At 44.9% G+C, this 18876-nt stretch overlaps 1 protein-coding gene across 6 annotated transcripts in view; it reads left to right on the top strand.

Moving 5' to 3' along the window:
- FAT3 (FAT atypical cadherin 3) overlaps positions 1 to 18876 on the top strand; it is a 546218-nt gene that overhangs the window by 341518 nt on the left and 185824 nt on the right. For all 6 annotated transcript variants that reach the window (XM_060234952.1, XM_060234950.1, XM_060234951.1 and 3 more), the window contains exon 4: positions 18434 to 18748. In XM_060234952.1, the coding sequence (XP_060090935.1) occupies positions 18434 to 18748 (315 nt within the window). The remainder of the gene's footprint in view (positions 1 to 18433; positions 18749 to 18876) is intronic.

Below are 18876 nucleotides of genomic sequence, written 5' to 3'. Positions count from 1 at the left end.
TAGCTCTCGTAGAGTTGTCCTTGAAAGGGCAGCTTCTGGGAGAGCTCTCTCAGCCCCACCTACCTCACAGAGTGTCTGTTGTGGGGGGAGGAAGGTAAAGGAGATTGTGAGCCACTCTGAGATTTAGAGTGGAGGGCGAGATATAGATCCCATGTTGTTGTCATCTTCTTCTTCTTCCCACAATTTCTGAACAGTGCTGTGTTGTGGGGGAGGAAGGTAAAGGAGATTGTGAGCCGCTCTGAGACTCTTCGGAGTGGAGGGCGGGATATAAATCCAATATCTTCTTCTTCTTCTTTTTATAGGGTAGGATAGGGGGCATTCAGGATGAGATTGTTGGAGGCAAAAAGGTGGTGCCCCCCCCCCCAAAAAAAATTGGGAACCACTGATTTATAACCAACTATTCAGTACATGCATGAGAAGATTTTCCAGCTAACAGTAACACAAGAGGCTTTCACTTAGTTCTTACTTGAGGCTTAGGAGGTTGATTCAAAACAACGCCTTTTTCAGTGCGAGTTTGCCGTGACAAAGAATGAGGGGGCCTTGTGTTTAGTTACAGAATGCATACAGCGCCTGGCGGAGGTGTTGACTGAAACAGATCAGTGCTTTTCTCACGCAGAAAGTTAAAGACCTCATTGCAACTTGAAATGTTAAGGCAAGTGCTTTTTGAACACTGCCATAAGTGTATACACTAAAATACAGTAGAGGGAAACATGCCAACTTGCCATCAGAACAATGATAAATTAAGGTTGTTGATTTTTGCAGAGAGTTGCCACCTTTCATTCTTGCGTTGTTTGGTTGCTTATAAGTAGGGATTTTCCTCCTGTAATAACCAACTGATTCTGACAGTAAAATATTACTTACTTTGTCATCAATAGACCTAATATTTCAGGTATTCACCAGGGCATAACTTCAGAAGTAAAAGTAACTGAAGCTCTAACGTGTCAAGTTCAGTGAAGTCTACCCTCAAAAAAGCAATTTCTTTCTCCTAGCCTGAGGAATTCAAGATGCCCAGAAACAGAGGAATATTATGAAACATAATATCATTTTCTGACCTGTCGCATTACCAAGATAGTTTGTAAGATAGTACATTACTCTTCCCTTCCCCCTTCCTTCCTTTCTTCCTGAGAACTGTGCTTATTCTTAGCACTTTTGTGAGAAACAGTGAACGAAGACATCCAAAAGAATAAAAATATTAATGATAAATTAATGTGCCCCTTCTTTGAGGAATGGCCGGGAGAAAAGCAATAATAGATTATTTCTGATACAGGGCTCATCCTTCCCGTGCCTTTTCAAGTACAATCTCCTATTTTTGGAGCGGAAGAGATTGAGGAGGTCCTTCTGGAACATTCTAAACTCTAGTAAGTCAGAGTAGAGAATGTAACCAGACCTACCTCTTAACTTGCTACTGCTTTCTACCACAAAAATGTCTCATCCCGCCTGCACTTTGTCCCATCCATTCTTGAATGATGTCCTGCCTCATCTTACTTTTATCCTCCTCAGTCCTTGCCTTCCTCACCTCATAAAAACATGGACAGGAGCCCATTCTGATACTGGTGGCCAATTGAACATTATGAAGATGTCTTATCAATTTTTTTATCCTGTCTTTCATTGAAAAATATGAGAGGGGCATCCATCTTGGTTGCACCCACAGGATATCATGCTGTCATTGAGTAATAACAATCATTCGCCTCCTGGATTGTCTCCTCAACACAGAACAATCCAGTTATAAATGAGTTAGGCTTGCCATGACCCCCAACAAGCACTTCCCTGCCTCCGCTCAGGTGGCTCACCAAGGAAAATAGCAGCAAATGGGGGACAAACTCCATCAGCCTCCCAATGTGCTGATGTCATTCTCCATGCTCCCAGAAGTTACATCAACATGACACTGGGGACACTCTGGTATTTGAGCAAAACTCTGTGGTTAAACCATAGAGTTTTGTCCAAATGCCAGAGCGTTCTCTGCGCCGCGTTGGTGACACACTGATGTCACTTCCCGGCTCACAGAGAGTGATGGCAATTTGTTGCCAGCAATGTCATTATATCACTTGTTGTGAGGCTCCCTGCCACTGCAAAATCTGCCCCCCCCCCCCGGTGCTTGTTGTTAGGCCCTGCCTGACAACCCTAAAATGATTGTTATAATGCAATATCCAGCTATGGTTGGATTCCACCCTCCACTTCATAACAGTCCTGTAAATTAAGTTAGGCTAATTGACCCAAGGTCACCCAAGGAGTTTTCTGGCTGAGTAGTGAGCTGAACCCGAGTGTCCTAGTTTTAGTGTCACAAGATAACTGCTACACCAGCACCCCTCCACCAGCACCCCTGTTTTCATTCTCCTAGTCCAAAACATCCTTTCTCTTTTATACCTTCCGTACAAATAGGCTGTATTTCATCTGTAGACTTCGGCAAACCCCCTAGGGCTGCTGGAGAGGAACATTGACTATATGATCCTCTTCCTTTCAACAAGAGGCTTTAGAGTTCAGCCCACCAACGTTTCACTTCCTTCGATCTCCATGTTAACAAAAATCTAATGATACTATTCATCAGAAGGAGATTACTTGGAAAATAAATTGTGCATAATCAAAAGTGATTCTCCCATTTCAGTTAAGCAGCGAAGGACATCCGTGCGGCCTCAATATTCCAATCACTGTGGCCAGCGCTTTTTTTGTAGCAGGAACTCCTTTGCATATTAGACCACACACCCCTGAAGTAGCCAATCCTCCAAGAGCTTACAGGGCTCTTTTTACAGGGCCTACTGTAAACTCTTGGAGGATTGGCTACATCAGGGGTGTGTGGCCTAATATGCAAAGGAGTTCCCACTACAAAAAAGCCCTCACTCCCCCCCACACACACTTTCACATAAGATACTGGACATTGTACTAATGAATGAAGACGGTTCTTTGGCTTAACATACTCCCTCTCGTTGCCAACTGGGCCATATTGTATTAGAACTTTGGACTTGTGCATGACTGGATGGAGTGTATTTATCCCCTATTATCCTTGTGTTTTACTCACAATGTTGAGTATCTGTTGTTGAAATTTAGACTATGCCCTCAACCAAACTATGCCATCTTTTGTTTATATAAGGCAGCCAAGCATAGTGATTATGCTGTATAAATGATATAAATGTTGACTTATAAGAATATAAATATTTGCTCTCTCTCGCTCACTCTCACTCTGCGTGTGTGTGTGATAATGTTAAAGTTCCTAGGGCAGCCTTGAGATTTTTCAAATTATGCCTGTGGTAGAAGCTGAATGGTCTGTTTAGCATTAATCTAGCTCAGGGATGACCAAACTGCAGCTTGGGAGCCACATGTGGCTCTTTCACACCTAATGTGTGGCTCTTGAAGCTCTCACCACCCCACCACCCCATCAGCTAGCTTGGAGAAGGCATTTGTCAGTTTAAATCACTTCTCCAAGCCAGCTGGTGGCTTGGACAGTGCATTTAAAATTAAAGTTGCTTTCTTTCCACCTCTCCACCCTGCCTCCCCGCCCCCTACTCTATTTGCCTTTCTTCCTTGCAGCTCTCAGACATCTGATGTTCATGTCTTGTGGCTCTCAAGCATCTGATGTTTATTCTGTGTGGCTCTTATGTTAATCAAGTTTGGCCACCTCTGATGCCAAGCAATATCATATTGTAGAAGCATCTTGCGGTGTGACTTTGTGCTTCGCACAAGCTGAGTCTCCCCGCTAACACCACGGTGAGATCCCTTTCATTCTTAGGAGTAAGGGTGTTTTTGCTCCTTTCCACTGCACAGCCTGCCAGGACTTCCATAATCCGCTGTGGGACCCCAAATGAAGGTTCCCTTTGGTCCCCTCCATCAGTGCTCAAGCAGTTTGAGAGCCAGTTTGATGTAGTGGTTAAGTGTGTGGACTCTTATCTGGGAGAACCGGGGTCCATTCCCCCACTCCTCCACTTGCACCTGCTGGAATGGCCCTGGGTCAGCCATAGCTCTGGCAGAGGTTGTCCTTGAAAGGGTAGCTGCTGGGTAGCAGCCCCACCCACTTCACAGGGTGTCTGTTGTGGGGGAGGCAGATAAAGGAGATTGTGAGCCACTCTGAGATTCGGAGTGGAGGGTGGGATATAAATCCAATATCATCATCACCATAGTCATACCTCATGTGGAAGCAAATTACATGACTTACCTACCTCTGTGGCTGCCAATGGGTCACCAAGGCACCCGCAGTTTTACGCCTTGTCTCTCCCAGCAGTCCTTGCACCTGCATCATGCTGATTTCAGCTACCTCTGACCTTCATATTTGCCTCTTGCTTCCTGTCCATAAGGGCTCATAGCAATTTCCCTGTTCCCTTCTGAACTGCTGCTAAGAGATCTCTTCCTACCCAATCCTGTGGAGCTTTCTAAGTGGCCGCTGCTGAGGCCTCCTTCGAGAGACAGTAAAGCTGTCATTATAAAGAAGAAATATGGGGATGGCTACAGACTCTTTGTTCCTGTGGAAAAGCAGCAGAGCTCAGACCAGGATTTTGAACCGGTGTCATTGTTCCTGTAACACAGTTCAGTGACTTGAGTCCTTCGAAAACAAAGTGCTGTGTATTTTAGTTCTACTGATAGCAACGGAGCTTTCTTCCAAATGAGGCTGCCGTCTCCAGAGAACTCGGTGGCAACCAGGGCTACTAAGAGAGTAAGCAGCTGTGATAGTGGAAAGAAAGTTCCGTCAAGTTGCAGCCAACCTATACAGACCCAGTAGAGTTTTTAAGGCAAGAGACAAACAAAGGTGGTTTGCCATTGCCTGCCTCTGCATAGCAGCCCTGGACCTTCTTGGTAGTCTTCCATCCAAGTACTAACCAGGGCCAATCCTGTTGAGCTTCCAAAACGGGAGGGCTGACCTGTGCCAATCAGGTCACAGCAGATGCAGAACTAGTAGGTTTGCCAATCCCCAGGTGGGGGCAGGGGATCCCCCGGTTTGGAGACCCTCCCCCCGCTTCAGGGTCATCAGAAAGCGGGGGAGGTGGGGAGAAAAATGTCTGCTGGGAACTCTATTATTTTCTATGGAGATTTATTTCCATAGAAAATCATGGAGAATTGATCCGCGGGTATCTGGGGCTCTGGGGGGGCTGTTTTCTAGGGTAGAGGCACCAAATTTTCAGTATAGCATCTAGTGCCTCTCCCCAAAATACCCCCCAAGTTTCAAAAAGATTGGACCAGGGGGTCCAATTCTATGAGCCCCAACAGAAGGTGCCCATATCCTTCATGATTTCCTATGGAAGGAAGGAATTGAAAAGGTGTGCCGTCCCTTTAAATGTGAGGGCCAGAGCTCCCTTGGAGTTCATTTGTGCTTGTCACACCCTTGCTCCTGGCTCCGCCCCAATGTCTCCTGGCTCCACCCCCAAAGTCTCCTGGCTCCACCCCCAAAGTCCCCAGATATTTCTTGAATTGGACTTGGCAACCCTAAGAACTAGTGTTAGAAAATTCCAGGAGGCCATGTCACCCTGGGGCCAGGGGGAGAGAGGAAATGCTCCTGAAGGTTAATGCAGTATACTATTTCTTATCAAGGATCTTCTGAAGGTGTGGGGCAGTGGGAATCTTTGTGTGGGGCCCCGTGTTGGCTCTTAACACTTCTTATAGCATTTTCTGCCAGTATGTTTACTCCCAGGGTTTGTTTGGGGTTTTTTTGTAGCAGGTACTCTTTTGCATATTACGCCACACACCCCTGATGTAGCCAATCCTCCAAGAGCTTACAGGGCTGTTAGTACAGGGCCTACTGTAAGCTCCAGGATTGGCTACATCAAGGGTCTGTGGCCTAATATGCAAAGGAGTTCCTTGTACAAAAAAAGTCCTACTCCTGTTTACTCCCAACATGGGTCCTACGGATTTCAGTGAGAATTACTCCTGAGTTATAGAACAAAGTTAGAGTCCAATGGAACCCTAAAGACCAATGAAGATTTATTTAGGGCGTGAGCTTTTGTGTCCATCTACACTTCCTCAGTCAGAATGGAATGGAAACAGAAACGACAATCTTACATATAAAGATGGGCAGTAAATTAGCATACAGAAGATGTTTCTTCACAATTAAGAATAATCTGTTAATAATCTGCTGTGCAGGGCAATTTTTTTGTAGCAGGAACTCCTTTGCGTATTAGGCCACAATAGGGGTCGTTTTGTAGGAAAATAGGTGGTGGAGCTCATCCAAGGATTGTCATGTAGCTGCCCCTACTATTCAATGGACGTGGTGGGAAGGAGGAGGGGGAACTGTCAGAAAGGTTCAGGAGCTGTGCTGCTGTGAGCTCCTGCTGAATTCAAGACCTGGGCCACACACCCCTGATGTAGCCAATCCTCTTGGAGCTTACAGTAGACCCTGTACTTAGAGCCTTGTAAACTCCAGGAGGATTGGCTATATCCAGGGGTGTGTGGCCTAATATGCAAAGGAGTTCCTGCTACAAAAAAAAAGCCCTGGTTATATGGCTGTTGCTTGTTAGAGTTCAACTGGGGGGGGAGCAACATCACAAGGACATAAATATGTCAGAATTGGAGACTGATTTGTCCTTGATGGTGAGAGACTGTCATTGGTCTTCGTTATTGTAATTAATAATAAATTTAGAATCTGTAAAGCTTTGTTGATCTTAAAGATGCCATAGGAGTCTTACTTTGTTCTGTTGCTTCAGAGCAACATGGCTACCCACCTGGGTCCCTGAGTATTTGAGCATGGGTTTGTAGTCCTGCATGCTGCAACTCCATCTCTGCACACACTTACTTGAGTGTAAGTGGCATTGAAATCAGTGGTGCTTACTTCTGAGTAAACATGCTTAGACTCGGTAGAGCTGGTAGAGAGCTCTGTTTCTATAAAACGGCATCATTTCCCAGTTTGAAAATAACAAAGCATTTTTTTTACAAATTTGCAAAAAAGGATAGGCAATAGGGCTGTTTGCAGGGAGGGCTATTGCTCTGTGTTTCTGAAGCAAAAGGAGTCTGTAAAATCAAAATTGCCTCTGCTCCTGGAGGAAACGCCGCTCAAGGTCCCATGGACAATTCCATAAATTTGGGCCTGGCTGTCTGAAAGGGAGGAGATTAGAATTCTATAGCAATCACCATAAATTGAAGGAAATTTTGAAGGAAGGTGTTTAGTTCCTGCTGGCTGTGGAGATTGGAATCAAGCAAGGTACGTGAATAGCAAATGAGGAGCAGATGAGCCTAGGAGAAGATGGTAATGTGATGAGCTTTGTAGTCTGTACGTACTTCTCAGCAGGCGCGAGGACTCTGAGAGCAGTCAGGCTGGGAGATACTTTATCCCCCGAAGTGCACAGACAAGAGGTTTTGAACAACTATTATCCACCAGAGTGGAGTCAGTCAAAGTTAGAGAAAAACGTCTCCTCCTATCGATACTTGATGTAAAAGCTTCTTAGGACCCCATAGCAGGAAGCAACGCAGGCAGCTAAATGCAGGTGGAATTTTTTTAATTCTTTTTTTTAAAAAATACGTTCTGGCTTGTAGATACCTTCCAGCTGAGTAAAAACCTCACCATTTGCTGCTTGGGAAGAAGTTCTGAGAATGTTCATTTATAGAGCATGAAGAGAATGGAACTTTTTCTCTCTCTCTGGGGGGCCATAAGATTTTTCTCTTTCATATGCAAAGGAGAATACATAGCTAATAAAATATATCAAGAAGGCAGATGGGATAGTAAATACAAAGGGAGAAGTTAACTCCTGGAACATAGCCAATGAAGAAAGGTCGCTGGATGTTTCCTGAGGAGAAACACTGTGGTGTAGTAGCTCATTTTGACATTTTACTTTACTTCGTTCTTGACTTGAGCGGTCACTTGGTTTCTGGTCTTATGAATTTTTGAATTGTTTCCCATTAATTTGAAATGGCAAGTTTCAATTTGTTATCACTTTAAAAAATTCTCCTCAGAATCAGATGAAATGTGAAGGGGTGGGAGTCTCTCCATGAAGAAACAGTGGAAGGGATCCAGCAGGGATCCAGCAGGATTTCTGCTAATGGAAGGAGGAGTGATATATCCCAATCCCTCCTCCTCCTCCTTTCCTGATGCTACAGACCTCCAACTCCCCCTCATGCTGTTCCTGGAGTTTCTGTCCCTCCACAAGCGGCATATCAATTGGCATGATGGGTAACAGTAGGAGGAAGAAGGTGAGAAAGTCTGGTTCCACTGACAGAAATGCCTTCCCTCAGTAGAGACTCTCTGTGGAATCCAAGGGAATCCCTGCTAAATTTCATCCAAATTGTTTAGAGGGAGGGGGGAGGAGTATTCTGGGACAATTAAATTTGACCATTTGAAAATGGTTCTGCTGATCCTGTTATGTGGTTTTGTGGCTAATTCCATAAAACCCTCTTAGAAACTAGAGATGTACTTTGCTTAAGAGCTATGCTGGTAGGTTCTTGTTAGTAGGAGCAGACATTATTCATAAAAACAGCATTACATATGCAAGCGCTGTCAGGTCACAATTGACTTCTGGAAACTCCAGCCCAAATCACTACTGGATGTTTCCTGCATAGAAACACTGCTGTGTGGGCTCATTTCAACATTTTGCTTGGGGTTGGGGACCTCCTCAGGGCTGGCAACCCTAGGCAAGTGAGAAGCAGAGGTGATTTGCCAGTGCTTTTCTCTGCAGTGGTGTCCCATCCAAGTACCGTCCCTGCTTGGCTTCTGAGATCCAACTAGATGATGATGATGATGATGATGATGATGATGATGATGATGATGATGATGATGATGATGATGATGATGATGATGATGATGATGATAATAATAATAATAATAATAATAATCTTTTATTTATATCCCGCCCTCCCTGCCAAGGCAGCCTCAGGGCGGCTAACAAGACATAGATCAAGCTTCACCGTGCCAGGTTCCTCCCCCAAAATAGCATTAGACCTAATTTCTAGTTGTTTTGTTTTCTAACCACTTGGTACCAAAGTCCCTAGAAATATAAGAGCTCCCATGGCAAAATTTCAGAGTGATGTAAGTAGGGGTTTCCAAGGAAAGCAGCAGGGGGGTTGTCATGGGTGCTGGGGACCCTGCAGAAGAAACCGAGCCTGCAGAGCCTGCAGAAGCAACTGTGCCTCTGCCACCTGCACCAGTGCCCCTGCCTCCTGCTGAAGAAGATCCAAGCCCCCCTGCCTCGCCCTCTCGGGTGGCTCGTGTGCGTGACCGCCTCCGTCAGGACCTCAGGGATCGGAGGAGGGCGGCACGCTCACAAGCAAGACGCTCCCTGAGCCCTGAGTGGTGAAAGGATTCTGGCCCTTCTAAGTGTGAGGATGCTTAAGTTTCGGCAGGATCCTGGCTGCTGCTCTGAGACAGCAATTAGCCCAAATGAGCAACAGGCAGCAGAGGGCTATATAGCTGTGGGCTTTGGGAGGAGGCTTTGTGGAAGCAACTAGTCACATACCTGACATCCTAGCATCCACTCCGGCTCTTGACTTTGGCTTTTGGATTCCTGACTTTGGCTTGGACCTCTGGACCCCCTGACTTCGGCTTCTGAACCTCTGACCTGTGATACCTGGATTACGATTCTGTTTTGGAGCCTTGGACCCACCTTGCTCACCAGTTGCAGACCCTGGACCGCCCCTGGACTTTGCCTGACTCAGCCCCAGCTCGTGACAGGGGTTTTTTTGTAGCAGAAACTCCATTGCATATTAGGTAGGGTTGCCAAGTCCCCCGCAGCCTCTGGTAGGGGACTTTTTTCACGTGCACATAGCACGTGTGGCACAATGACATCACTCAGAAGTGAAGACATCACACCGGCAGCTCTAGGAGCTTCTGGGGAAACTCTGTGGTTTCCCCAGATGCTCTAGCATCCCTCACCCTCACCCCACCCGGGAGCTTGGCAGCCCTACATATTAGGCCACATATCCCCGATGTAGCCAATCCTCCAAGAAGAAGAAGAAGATATTGGATTTATATCCCGCCCTCCACTCCGAAGAGTCTCAGAGTTGCTCACAATCTCCTTTACCTTCCTCCCCCACAACAGACACCCTGTGAGGTGGGTGGGGCTAAGAGAGCTCTTACAGCAGCCGCCCTTTCAAGGACAACCTCTGCCAGAGCTGTGGCTGACCCAAGGCCATTCCAGCAGGTGCAAGTGGAGGAGTGGGGAATCAAACCCGGTTCTCCCAGATAAGAGTCCACACACTTAACCACTACACCAAACTGGACTCTTAGTACAAAGCCTACTGTAAGCTCTTGGAGGTCTGGCTACATCAGTGGTATTTGGCCTAATATGCAAAGAAGTTCTTGCTACAAAAAAAAGCTCTGGAAAGCAGTATTAAATTTGTAGGTGTCGTACTTTTGTGTGTTGGGAGTTTAAATGCTGAGTCAAAATGAAACTTACTCAGGTGTTGGGATCTTATTAATAGAAATATGATTTATTATCAGTAGAAATAGGGAAAGTATTGGTGTAATGAGCACTCCAAAACTTCCTTCAGCCATTCATTCCAAGGACCTAGGGATAGCTGCTTATCATATCAGGCTATATTAAGAATTACGTGGAGGACGGGGGAGCTATTTATGTCCCTGTGAGCTAGAGTTCGGTATTTTGGCTAGTAAAATGAAAAAGAACAAAAGTAGGAGTCCAGTAGCACCTTTAAAACCAACGGTTTTTTTATTCAGAATGTAAGCTTTCGTATCCATTCATCAGACCATGGAATCGGGTACAGTGAGCAGAGCTACATATAGCTGGTGAGCATTGATTAAGAACGCAAAGTGGTACAGAATTAGAATCCAGTGGCAATCCACTTTGCATTCTTAACCCCTCCCACCAGCTATATGTAGCTCTCTTCACTGAACCGCATTCCATTGTCTGCCGAAGTATGCATGGATACGAAGGCTTACATTCTGGATAAAACGTTGTTGGTCTTAAAGGTGCAGTTTGATTCCTACTTTGTTCTATTGCTTCAGGCCAACACAGCTGCCCACCTGGATCCATCAAAATGAAATAGAGTTTGGTATTTGACTAGCAAAATGTTTCAGCAAGGTTCTTCAGCTTCAATGGTGTCCACAGAAACCATAGATGCGATCGTGCTGAGAGTTTCGTCTCTTCACTGGATGCAGATGGCTGTCCTTCGAAGTTTATGTATTTTATGGAACATTCTTTTCAATATATTTTACAATCCATAATAAATTGGATTTGGGGCTTATAGTAGAACAAAATTTTATAGATAAATAGATGGATGGATATCCAGAAGAATGGATGGAAACACTGCTTTGTAAACACGCACACATTTTTGTCTGCCTTTGCTGTTTCTTTTATTCTTTCTTCTCACTGTGGTGTCATCTTTTTGTTATCTGTGCTTCAAAGTTAAACATCTTGAGCAGTATTAGTCTTCTGCGGCAGTTTCTCCCTGCAGACTAATTTCGACTTGCAGGTGTGGAATCGCATTCTCCCCCCCCCCGCCCCCCTTCTGCGGTGGTGTCACATCCTTCAAAATCTTGAAGTTCGTTCATTTTCAAATGATGCTGCTACCTCAACACACTGCTGATTAATAAGGACAATTTGAAAAGTGATGAGAATTGCAAGAAATTTCCTTCTTCCCTTGACACAAAACTGCTGAGTGTTTCCTGTTTTTTAAGAGGATGAACGTCATGCAGTTTACCAGCTCTGCCTTGCATATCGTATTTCACTTTTCGAAGGATGTGAAGCTAATAGACGCCCCCGCATGAAAGTTTTAGGAAATAACCTCTTGTAAAAATCCAAAATCGGTCACTGCTGAAAACAGTCTTCTACTGTTGTGATAAAGCAGGTGTCCCTTTGCTCATTAAAGGTATAAACCTTTGCTCATTAAAGCCCTGTTTGTGGGGACCCTATTCCCTGTTTGTTAGACCATGTCTCTCCCTGAACTCCACCACTTCTGGGTGACGTCAGCATGTCGAGCAGCATCACTGCCCATTCACAGAACACCCCTCCATCCCCTCACCGTCATGACAGTCCTACAGCCGACTTACATTCAGAGGTGGTTTGCCATTGCTTACCTCTGCGTAGTGACCCTAGGGTTCCTTGTTGGTCTTCCATCCAAATACTAACCAAGGCCAGGGCTGATTATTTTTTTTTAGCAGGAACACAGTTCCGGCTGACTTGGCATCAGGGGTATGTGGCCTGATATTCAAATGAGTTCCTGCTGGGCTTTTTCTACAAAAAAGCCCTGCGCAAAACAATGGTGATGTCGGGGGCATGGCGTAATATACAAATGAGTTCCTGCTGGGCTTTTCCCACCAAAAAAGCCCTGTGCAAACCAATGGTGATGTTAGGGGGATGGCCTAATATGCAAATGAGTTCCTGCTGGGCTTTTCCCACAGAAAAGCCCTGCGCAAAACAAATGTGACGGCAGGGGGTGTGGCCTAATATGCAAATGAGTTCCTGCTGGGCTTTTAAAAACACACACAAACAAACAAAATAGCCCTGATTCAAGGCCAGTCGTTCTTAGCTTCTGAGATCTGGGCCATTCAGGTCATGGCTTATGGTTGAATGGGCTGCAACATCTTTAAGGTTACAAAGGAATCTCAGGGGCTCTGATTGGGATCACGTGGTGGACATTCCTTGGCACATATTTCCTAATTGGACCCCCAAAGCTGTTAGCTCTAATCGGGAAAGCGAGACAGATACCTATATTATATATCTGGATCAGAGCTGATTAACACCTCAGAAGCAGTACCGGCCCGATGCCCCCTGGCGCCCTAGGCCCTGATCTACAGCATACAGGAATGTGTATATGTTTAATATTCAGAGAATCAGGCGACCAAAAAGTGTGTAGGTGTTCATTTTTTACTTATGTTCTGAAAATATCTCTGGCTGTTTGCTTGGAATCTGACAGCTAATTAATTGCATAACTCTGTTGCGTGACTGCAAGTAATGCGGAGGAGCCGGTAGTATAGCGAGAGGGGGGAGAGATCTTGGCTTGTGCTGTAGTTCAAAGGGCAGAGCATTGGAAGGTGGCTGGAGGGGAAGGGGTTAAGCTGCCTTCTGGACTGCAGCCTTCCATGGAGTGGCTCATAATTTAATGGGGAAGTATCATAGAAATAAATAATGCAAGATCAGACAGCTATCGGGAGATAAAAGTAACGTGTATCCTTTAAAAAAAAAAATAAAATCACATATATATTTCAACGTTATCCTCCTCATTTCAACGGTAACTTTTGTAACATTAGAGCGGTGAGGCAGAAATGGATTTTTGCTTGCTTGAAAGCAGTTTGGATTCCACTTCTGCAAATAGCTGCTAACATACCAGTTCCCCGTTGTGGCAGAATTTTATGTCTTCAAGCCAAGGTCTTCTGTTTTCCTCAGTCTGGCAGTGCTGACCTCCATTTTCACATTGATTATCTTCCTGCTTAACCGCCGCATAGTTATTCAGCTCTGGGGGGTTTTTTTCTCCATCAGAAATACAAACTAGTATCTCTGAATCATCATGCTAAGAAATATCCCTGCAAAGTTTCGACAGATACTCATTTATTTAGGTTTGTAAGCCTCTACATCCCCCTCCTTGGGAAATAAACCACTCTTCACCACCACCGAATAGAGTCATTTAGCCCAATGTATTGAGAATCAGACTATTCATTATTTCAGAGGGACATGTTCAAATCTTCGAACGTGTATTTTAATATTACAGAGCAGTCGGAGAATATTGTGAAGGGTGCAGAGCCAGAATGAAGGGGTTTATTACAGCTTGCAGGTGTCACGTTCTGCACAGTCTTCATCAATGATCGCCTCTATGAGTTTTATCAAAGAAGGTTTATTGCATGATAATAGACAGGTACAGAAGCCCCGTGGCGCAGAGTGGTAAAGCTGCAGTACTGCAATCCGAACTCTCTGCTCACAACCTGAGTTCAATCCCGGCCGAAGCTGGGTTCAGGTAGCCAGCTCCAGGTTGACTCAGCTTTCCATCCGTCTGAGGTCGGAAAAATTAGCACCCAGCTTGCTGGGGGGGAAGTGTAGATGACTGAGGAAGCAATGGCAAACCACCCCATAAAAAAGTCCACCGTGAAAATGTCGTGATGCCACCTCACCCCAGAGTCAGAAACAACTGGTGCTTGCACAGGGGACTACCTTTACCTTTTAGGCAGGTACAGCAAGCAAGACTTCCCTTGCAGAAACTGAGGCCCAGGACCTCAGTCTCTCCAGATATAGGTCCAGGTCCGTCTGTTATACATTCAAAATGCTAAGCGCCAAAATCTACCAATCGGAAGCCCCCTACTCCCCCCGAGGAACATTCCAAGCATTAATGGTGAGGAAGAAATGAAAGTACATTCTCTGAGAGTCAGATAACGCTGGGTAACCCTGGTGCCTTCGCATGCACTTTCTCAGGGCAGAAGTGATTACTTAGTAAAGTAAAGACATAGCAGGCAAAATACATTTGTGAGCAAAGTAATAACAAGGTCAAAGCTTGGACCCTTTGTAGCCACATTAATCATGGCAAGAAGAAAGAAGAAGAAGAAGAAGAAGAAGAAGAAGAAGAAGAAGAAGAAGAAGAAGAAGAAGAAGAAGAAGAAGAAGAAGAAGAAGAAGAAGAAGAAGAAGAAGAAGAAGAAGAAGAAGAAGAAGATGATGATGATGATGATATTGGATTTATATCCTGCCCTCCACTCCGAAGAGTCTCAGAGCGGCTCACAATCTCCTTTCCCTTCCTCCCCCACAACAGACACCCTGTGAGGTGGGTGGGGCTAAGAGAGCTCTTACAGCAGCTGCCCTTTCAAGAACAACCTCTGCCAGAGCTATGGCTAACCCAAGGCCATTCCAGCAGGTGTAAGTGGAGGAGTGGGGAATCAAACCCAGTTCTCCCAGATAAGAGTCCACACACTTAACCACTACACTAAACTGGCAAGAGACATTCTTGACAGCGGGGAGGGAGCTGTTAAGAAAGGAGCATGGGAGAACAGCCAGACCCATCCACCCTGGAACCCAGAACTATGTGTGTGATCCAAATCACTCGTTGTACCCTGTTGGTGCTTTTAACATTACACATGCTGAGAGGTGATATGATCACCATCTTCAAGTACTTGAAGGGCTGTCGTATAGAGGATGGCGCAGAATTGTTTTCTGTGGCCCCAGAAGGTCGGACGAGAACCAGTGGGTTGAAATTAAATCAAAAGAGTTTCTGGCTCAGCATTAGGAAGAACTTCCTGACCGTTAGAGCGGTTCCTCAGTGGAACAGGCTTCCTCGGGAGGTGGTGGGCTCTCCTTCTTTGCAGGCTTTTAAACAAAGGCTGCATTGCCATCTGACAGCAATGCAGATCATGTTAATTTAGGGGGGAGCAGTATTTGTAAATTTTCCGCATTGTGCAGGGGGTTGGAGGAGATGACCCTGGAGGTCCCTTCCAGCTCTATGATTCTATACATGCCTCAGGAAGTCCATGGACACCCTTATTATTTGAACTCACTTCATAGAGACATGGTATCCGGGGAATCCTTTGGGTGAATCTCAGATTGTGATAAGAGGAAAGTCTCTCTCGAGTATCAAGACAAACGTAATTCCATTCAAATTATTGAACACACCAAAGAAGCAACAGCGTTGATAGAATAAATACACCAGGCCATCCAGGGACTCCCACCTGTCTCGATAGCAGCCACTGCACCATTCCATTTAAATTGGCAGCATATGTTTCCAAAAGCATACACTTTGCAGTTGTCGGTCGTTTGCAGTTGTCAGGGGGAAAGGTACGGAACAGGCAGCGAGGGCCCGTGGCCAGAGAAGTGGGTGATGTTGATTATAGGGTTCTTTTTCGGGAGGCAGACGAGTTTTTGGCATGGGGAAATGTTTTAAGGACAAGCGATGACACAGGAAGGAGGGAGCTTGGATGATGAGGGAGCCGCTCAGTGACTGGAGGCAGCAAGCTGGAAAGAGGCTGGCTGCGAGGAGAGATTTTGGCAGACAAGATGGGGAAAGGGTTGCACGTTAGGATCAGATGACAAGGGACATTTTTTTTAGAAGTCAACGGTGCAGCCTGCTTAGGACTGCCAAATCTTGCCGTAAACAATTCTCAACAGAAAATGTGTAAATCATCCCTTTGAGGCCTGGAGTGATGGGACCTGATACCTCAAAACATTTGGCGCTGAACTCGCCATAGCTACGAATGACTACAGGATGAGTAATGGGAACTGTGTACCATGGCGAATGAGGCTGCTTTTCTGATCCAGAAAGACTGGGACCGATTCCCCACTAGCCTCATGGGGTTCTCACTCTCCTCTCCTCTGCGGGGCTTCCGTCGGATTTCACACTATCTGCCCCGGGGCTGCAACTCACTCTGCTTTTTTCACACAGCAAACAAGATCCTCTAAAAACCAGTTTCTGTTTGTTGCGTGAAAATGGCAGACTACTCCTCCACACGAAGCCTGCTGGGTGACCTTGGGTCAGTCACGGTTCTCTCAGAACTAAGAACTTTACAGAAGCCATGTTGGGTCAGGCCAGTAGCCCATCCAGTCCAACACTCTGTGTCACACAGTTGCCAAAACCCAAGTGTCAGGAGGTCCACTAATGGGGCTAAAACTCCAGAAACCTTCCCACTGTGGCCCCCAAGCACCAAGAATACAGGTCATCACTGTCCCAGACATAGTGTTCTATCTATACTTTGTGGTTAATAACACACTGATGGACCTCTGCTCCATTTGTTTATCCAGTCCCTTCTTTAAGCTCTCTAGGCTTGTAGCTGCCACCACTTCCTGCAGTAGCGAATTCCACACATTAATTAATCTTTGAGTGAAGTAGTACTTCATCTGTTTTATGCCTACTGCTCATTCATTTCTTAAGTGCTCATGAGTTCTTGTATTGTGAAAAAGGGGCCGGGGAGTACTTATTTCTCTACCTTTTCTATCACATGCATAATTTTGTAACCCTCTATTATGTCACCCCTCAGTAGTCATTTCTCCAAGCTAAAGAGCCCTAGCTTCCTTAACCTCCACTGTTGTTACAGCCCAGTTAACAATGCTAACAAACAAACACAGACCCCAATTTGTGATTCTTTTAATCTGCTAAAAACATTCCCATGACTCTGCATACCAACTCACTGCCCACTTTCTCTATATTTAAAGATGGCTTGCCATTCCAATTTTGTCTGATGAAGTCTGCTTAGAGCATACAAAAGCTTACATTCCGAATAAAACTTAGTCTTAAAGGTGCAACTTGTCTACTGCTTTCTCCTTAACTTTTCTTCATAGGGAAGATGTTCCATCTCCTTAATCATTTTAGTTGCCTTTTTCTTTTTGCACCTTTTCCAATGCTATAATATATTTCTTGAGGTACAGTGACCAGAACTGTACACAGTATTCCAAATGAGGCTGCACGATAGATTTATACCGGGGCATTATGATACTGGCTGATTTGTTTTCAGTTCTTTTTCTGATAATCTCTAGTACAGCATTTGCCTTTTTTTTTATTGCAGTCACACACTGAGTTGACATTTTCAATGAGTTATCTACCATGACACCAAGATCTCTTTCCTGGTCAATTACCAGCAGTTTAGACCCCATCCATGTGTACTTACAGTTGGGATTTTTGGCTCCAATGTGCATTACTTTTCACTTGCCCACGTTGAACCTCATTTGCCATATTGACACCCACTTGTCTAGTCTTGTCAGGTCCCTCTGGAGCGCCTCACAGTCTTTCCTGGTTTTCACCGCCCTGAACAACTTAGTGTCATCTGCAACATTAGCCACTTCACTGCTTACTCCCAACTCCAGTCATTAATGAACAAGTTAAAAAGCAACCGATGTAGTCCTGAGCCCTGTGTTACCCCGCTGCTTACCACCATTGACTGTGAAAACTACCCATTTATACTCTCTGTTAATCAGCTACCTCATCCTGTAAGCGCTATTAGCACAGCAAATTTCCTCAGCAGGAAAAAAAAATCAAAGGCACTTAATGAAGTAATTGATGAGGTAATTGAGATTTTTTTTTAATTTGGTAATTTATTCATTTTGTGTTTTCCAAAAAAAAAAGAATTCCTTTTTCATAATGTTTAGTACACATTCCTTGTTTTTTCATAATGTTCCACTGTTGTATATTGTTTTATATTTCACAGCTGCTGAAGAAGACTTTATTGAAATATGTTTGATTTTTTTTATCATTGTGTGAGATAGTCATTACTATCTTATATATCAGGGGTGGCCAACAGTAGCTCTCCAGATGTTTTTTTGCCTACAACTCCCATCAGCCCCAGCCAGCGTGGCCAATGGCTGGGGCTTATAGGAGTTGTAGGCAAAAAACATCTGGAGAGCTACCGTTGGCCACCCCTGTTACATATAAAAGGGTATTTTGTACCAATTTTTGATTATATATAATATATAGATTTGTTGTTCTTGCTTTTGACGGACATAAAGACTACTTTTGTTAAAAAATTCCCTGCTACTTTTTTATTTTCTGGTTTCCTTTAGTCATCGTGGCTTGTAGCCTGTGGTAGACCTGTCCTCCATTTTGAGCCATTGCCCACACAATATGTTTGGTGTGATTCTTACCTCTTGTCATTATCATCTCTCCTCCCCAGGTTACAGTCACAGATGGAGGCGTCTCCCCCAGGCAGTCTACCGTCTGGCTGGTTGTGCAGGTTCTGGATGAAAATGACAACAAGCCCCAGTTCCCCGAGAAAGTCTATCAGATCAAGCTGCCTGAGAGAGACCGGAAGAAGAGAGGAGAGCCCATCTACCGAGCCTTTGCCTTCGACAAGGATGATGGTCCTAACGCCGAAATCTCCTACAGCATTGTGGATGGAAACGACGATGGGAAGTTTTTCATTGACCCAAAGACTGGAATGGTGTCTTCCCGGAAGCAGTTCACAGCTGGGAGCTATGATATATTAACTGTAAGCATTTGAGACTGGTAGGAAACAAAAGTTGTGGTCCATTTTCAACTGTCAGTTACTGGTTTTCTTTTTTAAAATGTTACTCTGTCCCCCTTTTAAGCTGACATAGGAGCAGCATGGGTGTGGCT

Source organism: Heteronotia binoei, chromosome 3 (genome assembly GCF_032191835.1).
Source record: "Heteronotia binoei isolate CCM8104 ecotype False Entrance Well chromosome 3, APGP_CSIRO_Hbin_v1, whole genome shotgun sequence".
NCBI lineage: Eukaryota > Metazoa > Chordata > Lepidosauria > Squamata > Gekkonidae > Heteronotia > Heteronotia binoei.
This window is presented reverse-complemented; position numbering and strand designations above follow the sequence as displayed.